Source organism: Carlito syrichta, unplaced genomic scaffold, assembly GCF_000164805.1.
Source record: "Carlito syrichta isolate Samal-C Ts95f unplaced genomic scaffold, Tarsius_syrichta-2.0.1 Scaffold302622, whole genome shotgun sequence".
Taxonomy (NCBI): Eukaryota; Metazoa; Chordata; class Mammalia; order Primates; family Tarsiidae; genus Carlito; species Carlito syrichta.
Window position 1 is genome coordinate 374,053 of NW_007246718.1, and position 16,750 is coordinate 390,802.

General features: G+C 40.9%; 1 protein-coding gene across 2 annotated transcripts in view; it reads right to left on the reverse strand.

The window, feature by feature from the left end:
• Positions 1-3,152: 3,152 nt before the first annotated feature.
• The window catches only part of CPPED1 (calcineurin like phosphoesterase domain containing 1), a 132,967-nt gene continuing 119,369 nt past the window's right edge, over positions 3,153-16,750 (reverse strand). For both annotated transcript variants that reach the window (XM_008057036.1, XM_008057035.1), the window contains one exon: positions 3,153-4,779. In XM_008057036.1, the coding sequence (XP_008055227.1) occupies positions 4,550-4,779 (230 nt within the window). In that variant the 3' untranslated portion in view covers positions 3,153-4,549. The remainder of the gene's footprint in view (positions 4,780-16,750) is intronic.

Genomic DNA, 16,750 nt, shown 5'->3' on the forward strand with positions numbered 1-16,750 from the left:
GGAGAGGGAGAGGGAGGGAGAGAGAGAGGAGAGGTAGAGGGAGAGGTAGAGGGAGAGGGAGGGAGAGAGACAGAGAGAGAGAGAGAGAGAGATCCCAGACTTTGTTTTTTTGAGTTGGAGTCTCACTCTGTCACCCAGACTGGAGTGCAGTGGCCGCTCCTGGCCACCGCAGCCTCGACCTGCTGAGCTCCGGCGATCCTTCTGCCTCAGCCTTCCGAGTAGCCGGAATTACAGGCGTGTGCTACTACGCCCAGCTAATTTTTTGATTTATTGTAGAGATGAGGTCTCGCCTGCCCAGGCGGGTCTCGAACCCGCAGGCTCAGGCAATCCACTCACCTCAGCCTCCCAAAGGCTGTAATCACAGGCTGAGCCACCGAGCCCGGCTTCCCAGACTCTTTTTAACAACCAGGTCTCACATGAACTCAGGGGACGGCACCACCAAGTCCTTCTTGAATGATTCAGCCCCATGGCCAGCAGCCGGGATCACATTTTCACATTTAAACATGAAATCTGGAGGGGCAAACATCCAAACTGTCAGCCTGCATGCCTGAAACCAGCAGCAATGGTGGTGTGAAGTACAGGGTTTCGGTGGCAGAGGGGGCAGGGCGGGTGGGGCCTAAGGAGTTACAGTCAAGAACATCATTCCTTGTGTGTTGCAAAGACCTTTGAATGGAGAAATTTACTTTTTTAAGACAACCATCAGAATAATGTAGGAAATGATGATCATTCACATCAAGCTACTTTATTTGCATAAATAAAACCTACAGGAAAAATCCAATCTATTTATTTATGCGTGTGTGCAGTTACTAATGTTTATAAACCTACTGGAGTAAAAAGAAATTCGACAGTAGAATCTTTTCTACAAAAATACTAGAGATCACTATTATTCCAATAAAAGAATCCTTTATTTTTCCTATATATATATGTACATATAAAATATGTAAGAGCTCCTCTCCAATGGCATAGGAGTATTTTATGAAGTTATGAAAAAAATCAATATTACCTGTCAAGTCAATCTTGCATGTGCAATAAAAAACGTTAAGATTATCTGAATAAGAAATCCCTGGTGTCTATTAGAGAAAGCTTTTAATAGAACTTGCCCTGACAACTTATTCCTAAATCTTCTTTTTCCTCCAGCTCAATAAAATATTGCTACTTAATTATGTGACTACATGACACTGTCTTAGACACTGCTTAGGGAATAAGTATTAAGAGTTTAAGTAAATGCAAATGATGTTTTTGCCACATTTTCTCAAGATTTTGCATGAGAATACAGATTATAAAATTAAACTGTATTTTGTGTTTGCAATTTCTACTATATACCACTCTATATCTTTTACACGTATAGAAGGTAAATAAATGGTCCTAGTCTTATTCAGCTTAAAACCAGTGCCAGTCTCATTACTTCATCAGCCACTGATAATCTCCTAATGCTGAACATCACAAGATAAAATGTGCTGGCATTTACTAGTTCCATAAAATTTACTAGCTCTTTTTCATCCTCCCCAATCTTAAGACAAGCATGACTTATGATTTGAGATAAATGTACTTATTGTAAGAAGTACATGTAGTTAGATAGCCATCTGCCAACCTCATCCATAAACTTATTTCTGAGCATTGACAGTCCAATTTGAGATCACCTTTTAGAAACTTCCCCCTTGGCCAGGTGCAGATCACGCCTATAATCCCAGTACTTTTGGAGGTCGAGGTGAGGAGATTGCCTAAGCCCACTGGTTTGAGACCAGCCTGGGCAATTTGGCGAGATCTCATCTCTACAATAAATAAAAAAATTAGCCAGGCATGGTGGCATGTGACTGTAGTTCCAGCTACTTGGAAGGCTGAGGCAGAAGGATCGCCTGAGCTCATCAGGTCAAGGCTGCGGTGGCCGTGAGTGTGTCAATGCAATCCAGCCTGGGAGACAGAGTGAGACTCTAACTCAAAACCCCTCCCCCCAAAAAACAACAAAAAACACTTTCTCTTTGAGCAGGCCCGTTTTTTGTTCCAGATTAGAGCAATAAACTGGGAAAAGAAATGCTAGGTGACACTCCTTGCCTTGAGTGAGCTGGTGGCTTCCCACACCCTGGGCAGGGGGAGGGGGGAGACGACTAGGTTTTGAGTGACATGTCATCTGTGGACAGAGCTGTGTCCTGTGGCTTATTGTGGCTCAGTTCCGTTTCTAAATCTCCTCCAGTAAAAATTCTCTACTGGAACAATTTGCTCTTTGGACAGGCATCACCACCTAGAACTTGGGGCAATCAGGGAAGGGGCTTCTGGACCTTGGCCAGGCTTCGTCAATTTAGGGCCTCTGCCCTGGAAAGGGTTCTCTAGGCCAGGAAAAGTAGTCAAAAGTGCTAAGTATCCTCAGTAGTGAATTGCTGGTACAACAACTCGACTGTGGCAAACATTTTCCAAGAACAACAAGTAGTGTTAAGGAACATGGGCGGGAGATGGGGCAGTGGGAGAGAGGTGGGCTGCTTGAACCCTGATCCTTCCTCTCCACTGATGAGCTGGGTGACCTTGGCCATGTGCCTCACCTTCCTGAGCCAAAGCACTTGAAACATATTAAACACTCAAAACCATAGCATTTGTAATAATAAAGTCTTTTGTCATGTTTCACAGTATAAAGCACTTTTTAAAAATATCATTCTTTTTTTAAGACAAAGGAATCATAAATAAATGCACTAGTAATTGTCTATTAACTTAATGATTCATGTTCATCTACAAAAACATTTTCTAACTTCTTTCTGACCCTCTTTCATCGTTGTGGAATACTTCTGTTTGGTTACTTTAAAAATGGTGAGAATTTCATATGATTTCCCTTTCTTAGCATATCCTTGGGGTGTTTTGAATCAATTAAGTTTCATTTCCATTACTTCATATCCTTCCATAAACCCAAGTGCCACAATCCAGAACATTCTGCACATGTCACATGCCAAGGGCTCCTTTAGTCCCTTGTGATCCAACTCTTCCCATTTCCCCCCAGAAGCCCCCAACTTCTGCATTTACAACCCAAGTGTCACCACATCCCACATTTCAAATGCGCAGTGTATCAGCTACGCCCCTTACTGAACTCCTCTACCTCCTAGACACACACCTTTTGTAAAGAAAAGCGAATACAAAACAAGAAGCAGAACTCCCAAAGAGGAATGCTCTAGTTTTGAAAAATTTTAATTTTCTTCTGCCATAACAATGAGCTATGGTGTGTCACCAATCTATCACATAATTAACTTCTTGTCTTTTGTTCCTTATGAATTTACATATTTAATTATCTTTCTATTTAATTTCTTATGGTTTTGCTACACTGACTAAAAGTTTTTAACAAGAAAGTCTTTTAATTTAATAGACTTTGCAGTTCATTGGTAATCAGTCAGTTTTAAAAGTCATTTTAGGACTATTGAACACTGTTGCATAATGCCGTAAAATGCTCCTGCCAGGATTGGAGTATCTAGGTTACTTGTCCATCAGGACAACTGCTGAAAAAGATAAAATTACGCAGTGGTCAGAAGCTGCTGAGAAGGCATAGTAAAGTAGATTGCATTAAAAAAATGCTTATTTTTAAATAACCTACAAGGGATATTGTACTGGTGCATTTAATCAGAGTTGGTGTCAATTTAGATAATGTGGTTGAAAGCATAGTTTTTGTGCCACCAGAATTCCTGCTTTGTTTCTTTTGAGAACTCTACATAGATTTCTGCTTTTTTCTGTTAAAGTAGACACAGTGTCTCATAAATGGAGGGGAATTCTGACTCCACGAGACCTTCCATCTGCTGAGTTGCTACAGTGCCAGAATGTGGTTGTGAACAAACCCAAAATGTGCTGTGGAGACTGCATGGGGGGTGTTCTAGGGTCTTGGTGTATCTCTTTGATGAGATTTTCATAAATGGCCAACTCACATTGCAAAGGTGACTTTTCCAGATGCCAGGAAGGCAAATTCAAGCTCTAACTTGTATCAAGTATATTCTGTTCCTATCATCAGTAATAAAAGATGTCTTGGAATTTAACAGTCAATGTTTGGCTACTTGGCTCCCTGTTGAAATGAGTCTGCAAGGCTCTGGTAATAGGAAAGACAGTTGTTTGTTAGGAAGGCAAGGAAATGACCTGTTTTGTCTAGCATTTTTGGAATCATGACCCCAATTTAATACAATCAGATGCAGTTTGTTCAAGGAATTATCAAAGATACACCTGGATATCAGGTTGAAATTGAGGTTGACAGGTAGATATTGAAAATGTGTTACCAGAAAACAATCTAATTCAGAAGCAGGGCTGAGAAACATACAATTAGGAGAATCTATTCAAACGCTTATGCAGAGATAGTTTATTATCATTTAAAAAATTATTTCCAGGTTCGCTCTCTCCTTTTTAGAGGGAATGCAGTTCTATTTAGAATATAATTCAGGATTGGACCCAGTCTACTGATTTATGTGGTAGGACACACATTCACAAACCTGCCTAGACTACTTTTATATTTCAGGAAGGAGCTGTGTGCAGTTGCTGTTTCTGGCAAAATAAAAAAGAGTGGAAGTGAAAGGTAATTGATCACAAAGGGCCATCATGTTTTCTTCATCAGATCCATGAGATCGTCTTCTATTCCTTTCTCACTCAGCTCCTCTAAACTGTAGTATCGGTGAATGATTTTCTCAGCAGTGACCACCACGATCCGGAGCCCATGGGTGTCTCTGCCCAGCTGGCATCCAATGGCAGATGACACCACCATGTCGAGGTCCTGGTAGGTGCCCCCAGCATTCCTGTGGTAGTGACCTGAGAACACAGCTTTGATACCTGCAGGGAAGGGAAAGAGATATTAGGGGGGCTGAGGATTTTCTGGTGGCAATCTGGGGGCTCCAATTTTTTTCTGGGAGCAATCAGATATCCAATATACTTTTTATATATAATTGATATGCTAAATGCATAATGTTATTCTGTATATAATAAATAGGCAACGTATGTGATATCCAGAATCTTTTTAAAGGTAATTAATATATACAACAGATTATTACACACTTGTCATAACTAGTACAAGAAAATAAGATGATGAGAGAAGGAAGATCAAGCGAATGACTTTGGGAGGAGACAAGAGTCTGAAGAAGACATTCTGAGGTCTACAGAAGCATTCAGATGATGGAAGTGATATATCTGTTAAAAATAATGTTTGTAGAGATCTAATCAAGATAGCAGAGCATGTTTGACATTTGATGCACCTCCTCTGCTCCAAATTTATAGCTGTGAAAAATGAAACATAAAAAAGAAAACCCAAGGATACAAAAACAAAACAAATATTGTAGCTCCGCAGGCCAGAAACAAAACAGAAAGGCAAAGTAATGAGTGAGAGTAAAATGTTGCCAGGAGTGGAGCTCTCAGAAGAACACAGAGACTGAAAGCATTTTCAGAGACAGGGAAAATAAAGCCTCCTTGCTTGCTGAAATGGGCTGGTGTGGGTGCCTCTGTTGACAGAAGGAGAATGGGGGCACTGTTCCTGCCTGCTGCCTGGGGCTGGGGCAGTGGTGTGCTGGTAAGTGTGCAACACGCTATTTTAATAAAATACCTGACTTGTAAAATTTACCAATTTCCATGGTGTAAACACTCCCATCATGACTGACTTCAAGTTGCCAGTGTGATGTTGTTGAACCAGACGTGCAAAGAGTTGCCCAGTAGTGAGCGCACTATTATATAGTGTTTCTACCATATAGATCAAAAGTTGTAAACAACCTCGAGAGCATAACAGCAACATGTAGCAGAAGAATTAGAATGCAATGAGTTCTGAGCATTCATTACCTTTGCTTTTTAATATCATTTATTTAGCAATGAGTTGGTATAATTTAATTTTTCATAATGGCATTAACAACCACCTCACAACATTCTTTCACATTGATAACTAGTCCTCATGAACTGGTAGGAGCTGTCTCCAGCACACCAGGGGTAGCTAAGGCTTATAGCAACCTGAGGATCTAGGATGCAAGGAGAGACACAGGCTGAGGTCTACGAATAGAAACACATTTTCCCAATATTATTGTGGGGCCCTAAGCTACCATTATAGGGCCTGGTCCTGAATGGGGATGGGGATGGAAAGAACTGAAGCCACTAGAAAGGAGAAGTTAGTCAACAGAGAAAGAATGTAGGAAAAACAAAAACAAAAAATACCCTTCATTCAAATTGAACAATTAAAAATTTTACTACTGATAAAGAAATCTCTCATGTTAAGTAAGACAGTCTATAAACTCTACAATCAGGGTTCACTCCAGATGAAAGGGGAATTATTTAAAACTGTTTACAAATATTTAAAATAAATATGTTTAGGATATCAAAGGTTTTTTTTTTTTTTGAGCTGGAGTCTCACTCTGTTGCCCAGACTGGAGTGCAGTGGCCGCTCCCGGCCACTGCAGCCTCGACCTGCTGGGCTCCAGCTATCCTTCCACCTCAGCCTTCCAAGTAGCCGGAATTACAGGCATGCGCTACCATGTCCGGCTGATTTTTTGATTTATTGCAGAGATGAGGTCTCGCTGCCCAGGCAGGTCTCGAACCTGTGGGCTCAGGCAATCCACTCACCTCAGCCTCCCATCAAAGGTTCTTAATAAAGGACTCATATCCATAAAAATGAAGATGTTATGACACAAAACAGGCATAAATTAATAAGAATAGTAGGCCACAAAAATTTAGAAGTTGTGGACACAATAGATATACATTAAATAAAAAACATACCCCCATACATGGGATGAATTCTAGATTAGACACTAATCAAAGAAGAAATTAGTAAATTAAGAGGCAGAATTGAAGAAATGAACCAAAAGACAATACAGAGACCCAGAAACAAGCACATGAACACACAAGTCAAAAAACTCAAAAGACTGATTAAGAGGTATCAATAGATGTTTAAGAGAAGCTGAAACAGAAGAAAGGAGAAAATCTGAAGAAAAGAAACTTTCCAGAAAGGAGAAAGACATAGGTCCTTAAATAAAAAGTACTAAGTAAGTATTCAGTATAAAAATTAATTTATAGTGATATATAGCGCAATAAAATTGTGGTACAACAAAGAGAGAAAAAACCTTAAAAAAGATAATTGTGGTAAAAATATGACAAAAGGATGACAATTAGACAGGTAGCAGGTACCTCAGCAATAACAGAATCAAGAGTAATATCCTTAAAATGCTAAGAACAAATAACTATGAACCTCAAATTTTATACCTTGCTAAACCATCATTTAAGTTTGAGGGCAAAATAAAGACGTGTTTGGAAATAGAAAAACTAAGAGTTTTCTACTTTCAACACTGGTAAGATACTTTGGTAAATGGAATTAACTACTAATTGTTTTCTTTAAAAATTCTATTTTTTAAAGTTAAAAGTGAAACTAAAACTCAAAAAATGTCAAGATGGAGAGTATCCAGTGATTCAGTATTTTCATCTTCCAAGCATGACAATGACTTTATATATAGCGCAATAAACTAAAATTTAAATGATGGTTTAGCAAGGTATAAAATTTGAGGTTCATAGTTCTTTGTTCTTAGCATTTTAAGGACATTACTCTTGATTCTGTTATTGCTGAGGTACCTGCTACCTGTCTAATTGTCATCCTTTTGTCATATTTTTACCACAATTATCTTTTTTAAGGTTTTTTTCTCTCTTTGTTGTACCACAATTTTATTGCACTATATAAAGTCATTATCATGCTTGGAAGTAAGATGAAAATACTGAATCACTGGATACTTTGTTAAAAGATATATAATTATCATGTTTCTTAAAAATGGGCATAAGCAACCAAACTAAAAATAAGTTGCAATTCATCAAAATTAAATACTTTTGTGCTTCAAAAAACTATCAAAAATTGAAAAGGCAACTCATGGAATGGGAGAACATATTTGCAAATCATATATTTGATAAGGGTCTCATATCCAGAAAACATAAATAATTTTTACAACTCATCAATGAAAAGACAACCCAATTAACAAGTGGACAAATGATTTGAACAGATATTTCTCCAAAGAAGATATACAAAGGTCAATAAACACTTGAAAAGATGCTCAACATCGTTAATCTTTAGGAAAATACTAATAAAAACTAAAGTGAGATACCACTTCATATCCACTAGGATGGCTATAATTTAAAAAAAAAGGAAAGAAACAAGTTTTTGGAGAAATTAAAACCTTCGTACAGTGCTGGTGGGAATGTAAAATGGTACAGCCCTTCAGGAAAACACTTTGGCAGTTCCTCAAATGTTAAACAGTTACCACAATCCAACAATTTCATTCCTAGGTAAATACCTATGAGAAATGAAAATACACGACCATGCAAAAACTTGTACGTGAATGTTCATAGCAGTATCATACGTAGCCTAAAAAGTGGAAACAACTTAAATGCCCATCAACAAAATGTAGTCTCTTCATACAGTGGAATAGAATTTATTCAGTCATAAAAAAGAATGAAGTATTGATATATGCTATATTGTAGATGAACCTTGAAACTATTAAGCTAAATGAAATAAGCCAAATGCAAAAGACCACATATTATATGCTTTCATATGAAATGCGTGGAATAAGTAAATCCACAGAGACATAAAGTAGATGAGTGGTTGCCAGGAGCTGGGGGAATAAAGGAATGGAATGGGTAATAATTGCTAATGGGTTTCTTTGTGGAATGATAAAAATGGTCTGCAGTTAGACAGAGATGGTGGGTGCACAATCTTGTGAATGCAGTAAAAATCATTGAATTTTATACTAAAAAGGGTAAATTTTATGATATGTGAATTACAGTTCAACTAAAAATACAAAAAAAATTACGGGAAGAGGAGGACGCTAAAACGATTATATGGTAATGGATTAGAGTTGGAGATATCAGTATATTTAATATTGCTGCTGATGGTTTCATATAGAAATATTTATAGATGTGAATCTACACAGGCTAGTACACAGACGTCTATCTATTTTCTTGCTCTGTCAGCTGAGAGCCCTTAGAAGTTAGGACATATCCTAGTAATGAGAGCACCTAGCACTCAGGTGGAATTAAGTTCTAAAAACATTCTTTAATAAAAGGAACCAGAGGTCCATGGAGAAATGGCTGACCATAGAACTGCAGCAGGACACATGTAAGAAGAGCCTGGGGCATCATGTATTACCAGAAAGTAAAGGAGTGCTCAAAACCAAAACCCACAATGATAGGGCATGTCAAGGGGACATAGGAACCAAGTGAAAGGGCTCCCAATGGCCAAACATTTGAGCAAAATAAACTAGTATTGAATTATAACCTATGGTATTAAAAAATTCACAAGTCCATACTGGTATAGATAAATAATTGAATAAATAAATAAATGGTGGTGGTGGGGTGGGGGAGAAGAAACAAATCTCCTACACAGAAGAATAAAAAATAATTTATGTAATGGCTGGGCGTAGTGGCTGATGGTTGTAATCTCAGCACTTTGGGAGGCCGAGGTGCGAGGATCGCTTGAGAACAGGAGTTCGAGATCAGCCTGGGCAACATGAGACCCTGTCTCTACAAAACATAAAAAAACTAGGCAAGTGTGGTGGTGTGTACCTGTAACCCTGGCTACTCAGGAAGCTGAGGTGGGAGGATCGCCTGAGCCCAAGAGGTAAAGGCTGTAGTGAACCATGATCATGCCACCACTCTCCAGCCTGGGCGACAGAGTGAGACCCTGATTCAAAAAAAAAAAAAAAAAAAAATCATGTAGATACTCCATCCTCTAGAAGGTAGAGCACAACTTCTCATTACTTAGGTGCGGGCTGTGCACTGTAACTTCCTTTCAGAGTGCTGTATAAAGAGGAGGTTAAAAATATTATTTACAGTGAAGAAACTAGACAAGTCATGTGAACAGTATATGCTCTTGACATGACTGTGATGAAAATGGCAGTGAACTTCACCTTTATGGTCTTCCTCCTCCAAATCTATCATCCAAGTCTAATGGTGAGAAAAACATCAGTCAAATTCCAACAGAGAGACATACAACAGTTAATCAGTACTGCTCAACCCTGTCAAGGCTGGTCATCCAAAACAAGGAAAGTTTAAGAAACTGTCACAGCCAAGAGGAGCCTAAGGAGATATGATAACTAAATGTAAATTATTCTCATATTTTTTTAAAATAAACTTTTAACTTTAGGATAATTTATAATTACAGAAAAATGAAGAAGATAACCGAGAATTCTCACATACCCTGAACCCAGTTTCTCTCATTTATCAACATCTTGTATTAGAATGGCATATTTGTGACAATTAATGAATCAATATTGATACTTGATTATTAATTAAAGTCCATGATTAGATTACCCCTCCACTTTTTTCCCCTAGGGTCCTTTTCTGTTCCAGGATCTGAATAATTGTCACCAGTTTCCCTCTGGGAAACAAGAAAGGAAAACAGAGATTGAGAGTGTAAAGAAAGACAAGGGAGAAATAAAGAGTGGGGAGAGAAAAAGGGAAAAGGTATGAAGGAAATATGTTCAAAATGTTTACAGCGTTTGCTTCTGGTGAGCGGAATTCTGGGAGACTTGAAACAGAGCTCTCGGGACTATAGTTACATCTGACAGCAGGAACTGGAGACTCACCTTGATGCTATGGCAGCTCAGGTACATAGCTGGGGACGCTAAGGAAAGAGACTTGCTTTCCCTACTTAAGATAGCTAAGGGTGGGGAGAAACAGCTACTGTTACACAGCATGCCAATGTTTCGGTCAATGGTGTACAACATATACAAAGGTGGTCTTACTAAGATTATATAATATCAGATTGGCATGGCACTGTCTCTACATTTAGATACACAAATACTCACAACTGTGTTTCAATTGCCCACAGTATTCAGTACAGTAACATGTCGTCCAGGTTTGCAGCCCAGGAGCAACAGGCCATTCCACATAGCCTTGGTGTGTAGGAGGCTAGACAATCTAGGTTTGTCTAAGTACTCCATGAGGCTCACACAGCAACAAAATCGACACGTTTCTCAGAAGGTGTCTCTGTCAGTACCTGATGCATGAGTTTATTTCCATTTTCTGTTGGAACAGATACAATTCATTCCAGGGGTCCATTTTCTGTTGGAACAGATACAACTCATTCCAGGGGGCAATTTGGTGATACTCGTTCCAGGGGGCAATTTGGCGATACTGTCTCCCATTTGATTGTATGTTCCCCTCAACCCAGCAAAATCATTTTGGTAGAAATGTATCCTTCAGAAATCTCCAGAGAGCTCAAAGATGTACCTGTGTTATGCCTGCGGGCATAAATATATGGTATAACATTCACTGAGGTGTTATTAGTAATGTTTATTTACTTTACAAGAGACTTGTTATAGTACACGCATTTTTTTTTTTTAAAGAGGTATATTTACACATACTGGCATCCAAAGGCACCAAATATATTATGATGTATAGTAAGCTGCAAAAAAATTTGTGTGATCCTGTGTTTGCAAAATAATGTATACGTAAGAGGGTGTGTGTGCATACATTGGGGGAGAAACAGACACTGAACTGCTAATACTGGTGGACCCACAGTGAAGGGGAAGGTGGGGATCAGTGAGGGAAGCATCACTCTCTTCCTTGTTTATTACCGTAGTGTGATGCTTAAAATGATCATGAATTGGTCTGGGCACAGTGGCTCATGCCTGTAATCCTAACACTTTGGGAGGCCAAGATGAGAGGACTGCTTGAGCCCAGGAGTTTGAGACCAGCCTGGGCAACACAGCAAGATACCTCTCTCTTTCTCTGAATAAAAAAATGATCATGAATCAATCTAGTAATCAGGAACAACACATCAAGGTGATGTGAACAGGGCAGGGTGGTGTGACAGATGGACGGGCAGGGAAGGGGTGACTGGGGCCTGAGCTGTGTGGTTCATGGTCTGTGGCAGGAACCACTGGGTTGGGCACCTGATGGGCCCTCGCCATGAATGGTTGAACTTGTCAGCTCTGATTGTGTAGACCACAGGGGTGGTGGAAATGACTGCTTCCTCTGCTGGGGTTTCAAAGTCACTAAACTGGGTCACTCGAGGCTCAAATGGGAGCTCACAAGCTCAGCCCTGCCTGGGGGAGCTCTGGATGGCCAGACAGAAAGCACTTAGCATTATTACTTTTTAGCATGCTAAATAATGTTTATGAAATGGTCTCTATATTCCTAACTCATAGTTGCAAACTGAACTATTTTGGACAGAAATGCCTGGCAATTTTGAAAGGAGCTTGCATTAGTCATAATTAGCTGTAAAAAACAAAAACAAAAACAAAAAAACTCATTTGTGTTTAAATTTCATGCTATATTTATTGGCATTCAGAGAGATGGGAGCATTCATGGTGACTGTTCAAGCACTCCAGGGGACCTTTCGGGGCAGATCTCCCTGGATCTGGACCGCTGTCTGTCTGTCTGTCCATCTTGCCTCAGGGCTTACCGCTCGTTGTCAATGTCCTAAATCACAAGAAATGCGACCAAAGGAGGATGCTTAAGAGTTGCCTTAAAAGGACTAGAAATAAAGATGAAAGAAGCTGCTGGTGAGTAAGGTAGCTGTGAGCTACACTTTCTGCCCTCTGGTAAAGGAGATTTTCCCACTATTCCAATGAGAAACTTGACATTCTGGGCTCCTGAAGAGAAACCAAGGAGTGACTATGTGACAAGTTTACAAGGGGATGGTGAGGTAGGAGGCTAGTGTTTATCTCAAATGTAGGAAGATGTGACCTCTCCATCCTCCTGGGTTCTGGTGGCAAGTCCGAGGTTCTGGGATGTTCCCGGTTGGCCCAGTGAAAACCAAAATATAAAGGATGAGACATGAAGTTGGGGAGTGAGGGAGCCTCTTGAGTTGGAACCAAACCCAGAAGAAGCCTGGTGAGTATTTAGCTGCGAGAGTTTCTGAGTCTCCTGCTCAGTTCCCAGAGACCCAGGAGTTTTGAGCCCCAAATATTCTATCTCAAGTAAGGGCAAACATTGAGGTGGAGGAATTGAATGAAGATGGGCCTGGAAGGGGAGTGTCAGCAGTGACATTCTGTGCCATGCAGGGCGCTCAGTACTCTTTATCATCCATCTCACTGAATCCTTCCAATGCACTGATGTCCCAGTGACTCATATCATCTCCACTGTACAGATGAGAAAACTGAAGCCCAGAGAAGTTAAGAATGAATACAAAGCTACACAGATAGATAACAGGGCTGCCAGAAATAGAACTTGGGTACTTGGATGCCAGAGCCCATTCTGCTTTGGGACCTTCAGCTCATTACTGAGCTGTGTCCTTGTTTGTAAGATGAATAATAATGATGCCTGGCTGGGCATGGTAGCTCATACCTATAATCCCAGCACTTTGGGAGGCCGAGGCGGGAGGACTGCTTGAGCATAGGAGTTTGAGACCTGTCTAGGCAACATAGCGAGATCTCATCTCTACAAAAAAAAAAAAAAAATCAAAAAATTACCCAGGAGTGGTAGCGCATGCCTGTAGTCCCAACTACTTGGGAGGCTGAGGAGGGAGGATCACCTGAGCCCATGAGGTTGAGGCTGTGGTGAGCCATGATTGTGCCACTGTACTCCAGCCTGGGCAACAGAGTGACACCTCCACTCAAAATAATAATAATAATGCCTATCTCATGGGTAACAGAGGTCTGGAGGGAAGCATGGATGTCAGTAACAAGCTCACTTCTTCCAGGGCTTCATCCAGGTCAGGACCAGCTGTGCAATGCTGGAGTGGGGGTCACACACAGTATAGCAGGCTCTTGTCCAAGTTATAACCCCGTCCCTTTTGTGCTGATGGGGCTGTGAAAACTTGTAAGTTTTACCCATCTCAGCTTTCTATTAGCTTTTGATAGGGAAGCACTGACTCGCAACTCAATGGAGACAAGGAAGTTATTAATAAATCATGGTCTCCCTGACGGGGGATTGATTTTAGTGGTGTTTTCAGGAGTTGTGCAGAATTTTCATTCAGGCTGTGCATCCGTTATCTGTGGCCAACATGCCTCCATGGTTCCTTAATTGAGTATTACGTATAGATTGCTTTTGAATTATGAACTGTTGTAAGGAGATGAAAAACATCTTTTCAAATTACTGCCAAAAGAATTCCCTGTAAAGGCAGTCACTGCCATCAACAGAGGATGACTTCCGTGACAATGGCTTCATATTTATTTCTCCACGGTATCAAGTCATGGAGATGCTATAAAAGCTATTTTTAAGCTATCTTGATTCAAATTCATTTCAAATCAGCCAGAAGACTTGGATACAGTCTCTGTATAATTTAATATCCTAATATTGGAAACTTGCTTCAAATCAATCAGGAAATTGGGATGCAAGCTAGTATATTCTGATACTAAAAACTGACTTCCTTGATGCCTTGGTGTTACTGACTTAGGCTTGGGAAGTGTCAACAAGTTCTAATTGGACAGCTTGGAATTTTCTCCCGCACAAGTATACATTTATGGAAATGCTATCCGCATGCATTGCCAGTGATCACAGTGAAAACTGTGTTGTAATCATCACTGACACTGAAAATTAAAATTAAAATTAAAAAAGGGTTGGGTATGAACATACATAAGGCAAGTACAAATAATCCCTCCCACAGGTGAAGAATTTCCCCAGTAGGCAGCCACAATGCAGGCTGTCAACAGAGATGCTGGCCAGTGGCCAGTGACTGTCATGAGGCAAAAGGGGAGAGACAGATGCTTCTTACTAGGCTTGGGAGGTGCAGGCTGCAAATCTGAAGTTGTGGTTAAGACCCACCTAGCGCTTTCAGGGAGCAGTTCTTCAAGATTAAGGTAAGTTGTCCATTTGGGAATTCTAGAATCTAGTATGTTTACTCTGATTAGAATTTCACTGGTTGGTACTTTGCTCAGTGCCTGAGTGCCTGTGTGCCTGTGGCTGAGGACTGCTGGGGAACGTGGAGGAAGGAAAAAAATCTGCTCCACAAACTCTGGGGCAGGCGGGAGGCTGTTTCTTCAGTCAACTGGAGGCGATAACCATCTGCTGAACTCCCTCTTGGCATCAGGTGTTGTGGGTGTCGCGAGATGACTCCCAGCAATCACAAGCTCATGGTCTACTGCTGTGCAGTTACAGAAAGCGCTATTTGCAACAAAATGTGGAAAGTGACCATGTGACTCAGCAGCATTTTATTTATTGAACATCTCCTGGGAGCTACACTTTGCACATGGATCACTTCACTTAAGCCTCATAAGACCCCCACGAGGAAGACGGTATCCTCTTTTACAGATGCACGAATGAGGCACAGAGAGGTTAAGTGACTTGCCTGGGGATATATGCTTGGATAAGGCTGACTCAAGCACATGCTGTGTTCACCACCTTAGAGGTGCAAAATGCCAAAGATCATGGTGCTGCAGGCCCTGCAAGAGGGCTTCCTGGAGGGGGCAGCTCTGACCTAAACACACCCTCAATTTTTTTCTAGTTCTCTGCTCAAGTCTGACCCAGGACCCAAAGGAGAATCATTATTATGGTGGTTAACAGTATTTATGGAGTGTTCCCTGTCTTGACATTGTTGTGCTTTTAACTCATTGAAACCGCACAAGTTCTCTACTGGAGAGGCACGGTTCTTGTCCATAATTTCATTATCTGAGATTTAGAGACATTCAATAGTTTGCCTAACTTGGCCTGTAAGTGGCAAGGTGGGGTCTGAACCCTGGAGTCTGTCTCCAGTCTTAACAAAAACACCTGCCAAGTGGAGTAAAACAAAGACATATTGGGGTGGGAATATCAAGCGCAAAGGAAAGACAAGGTCTGCCTAGGAAGCAGCAGGTACCAGATACTAGTCACCTGAATTTCCACTGTAGTTTTTTTTTTTTTGAGTCAGGGTCTCGCACTGCCACCCAAGCTGGTGTGCAGTGGTACAATCATGTCTCACTGTGGCCTTGACCTCCTGGGCTCAGGCAGTCCCTCTGCCTCGGCCTCTTGAGTAGCTGAGACTACAGGTGTGCACCACCACGCCTGGCTAATTTTTTAAAATTTTTTTGTAGAGATGAGTCTTACTATGTTGCCCAGGCTGCTCTCTAGCATTTTTAATCCTCCAGACATCCAACATGGGAGATTCTCTTCTGGGCATTTTCCAGGGAAAGTGATTTAAGGTCACCAAGTAGGTAGTACTGGGATTCCAATTCAGGTTCTGGCTTGGCTGGAGGGCAGGGGGAAGGGGAGGCCAGAGTGCTGCTGGGGCTCAAGGCTAGCTGAGATGGAAATGATTTACAAATAGTGCCAAGGTCAGGTGTGTCTCCCTTCTCCTGACAAGCATCAAAGAATCCCTTCACTCCTTGTTTCAGCCTTTCACTGGTTCAAACCCCCTCCCCAACCTCAAATTCCCATTACCTTGGGTCAGATCTTAAACAAATTTTCATGGAAATTCTTTGGGAGGATCACTTCTAACTTAACTTACCTGGGGCTGCAAACATTTTCCAGAAAGGGCCTGAGAGTAAATATTTCAGCCTTTCGTGGGCTAATGGTATCCATCGCATCTAACTCTGCCTTTCTTTGCAGAACTAAAGCAGTCATAGAAAGTATGTGAGCTTGTGGGTATGGCTGTTATCCAATAAAACTTTATGTACAGAAACAGGAGGAGAGTCACCTCCAGTAATGAGGAAAGCATACCATCACACAAAAGTATACCATTAAAAAAAAAATACATTGCTGGGTGCGGTGACTCATACTTGTAATCCCAGCACTTTGGAAGGCCAAGGCAGGAGGATTGCTTGAACCCAGCAGTCCAAGACCAGCCTGAGCAACATAATGAGACCTCGCCTCTATACAAAATAAAATAAATTAGCCAGGCATGGTGACACCCCCCCCCCCCCCCCCCCCCCCC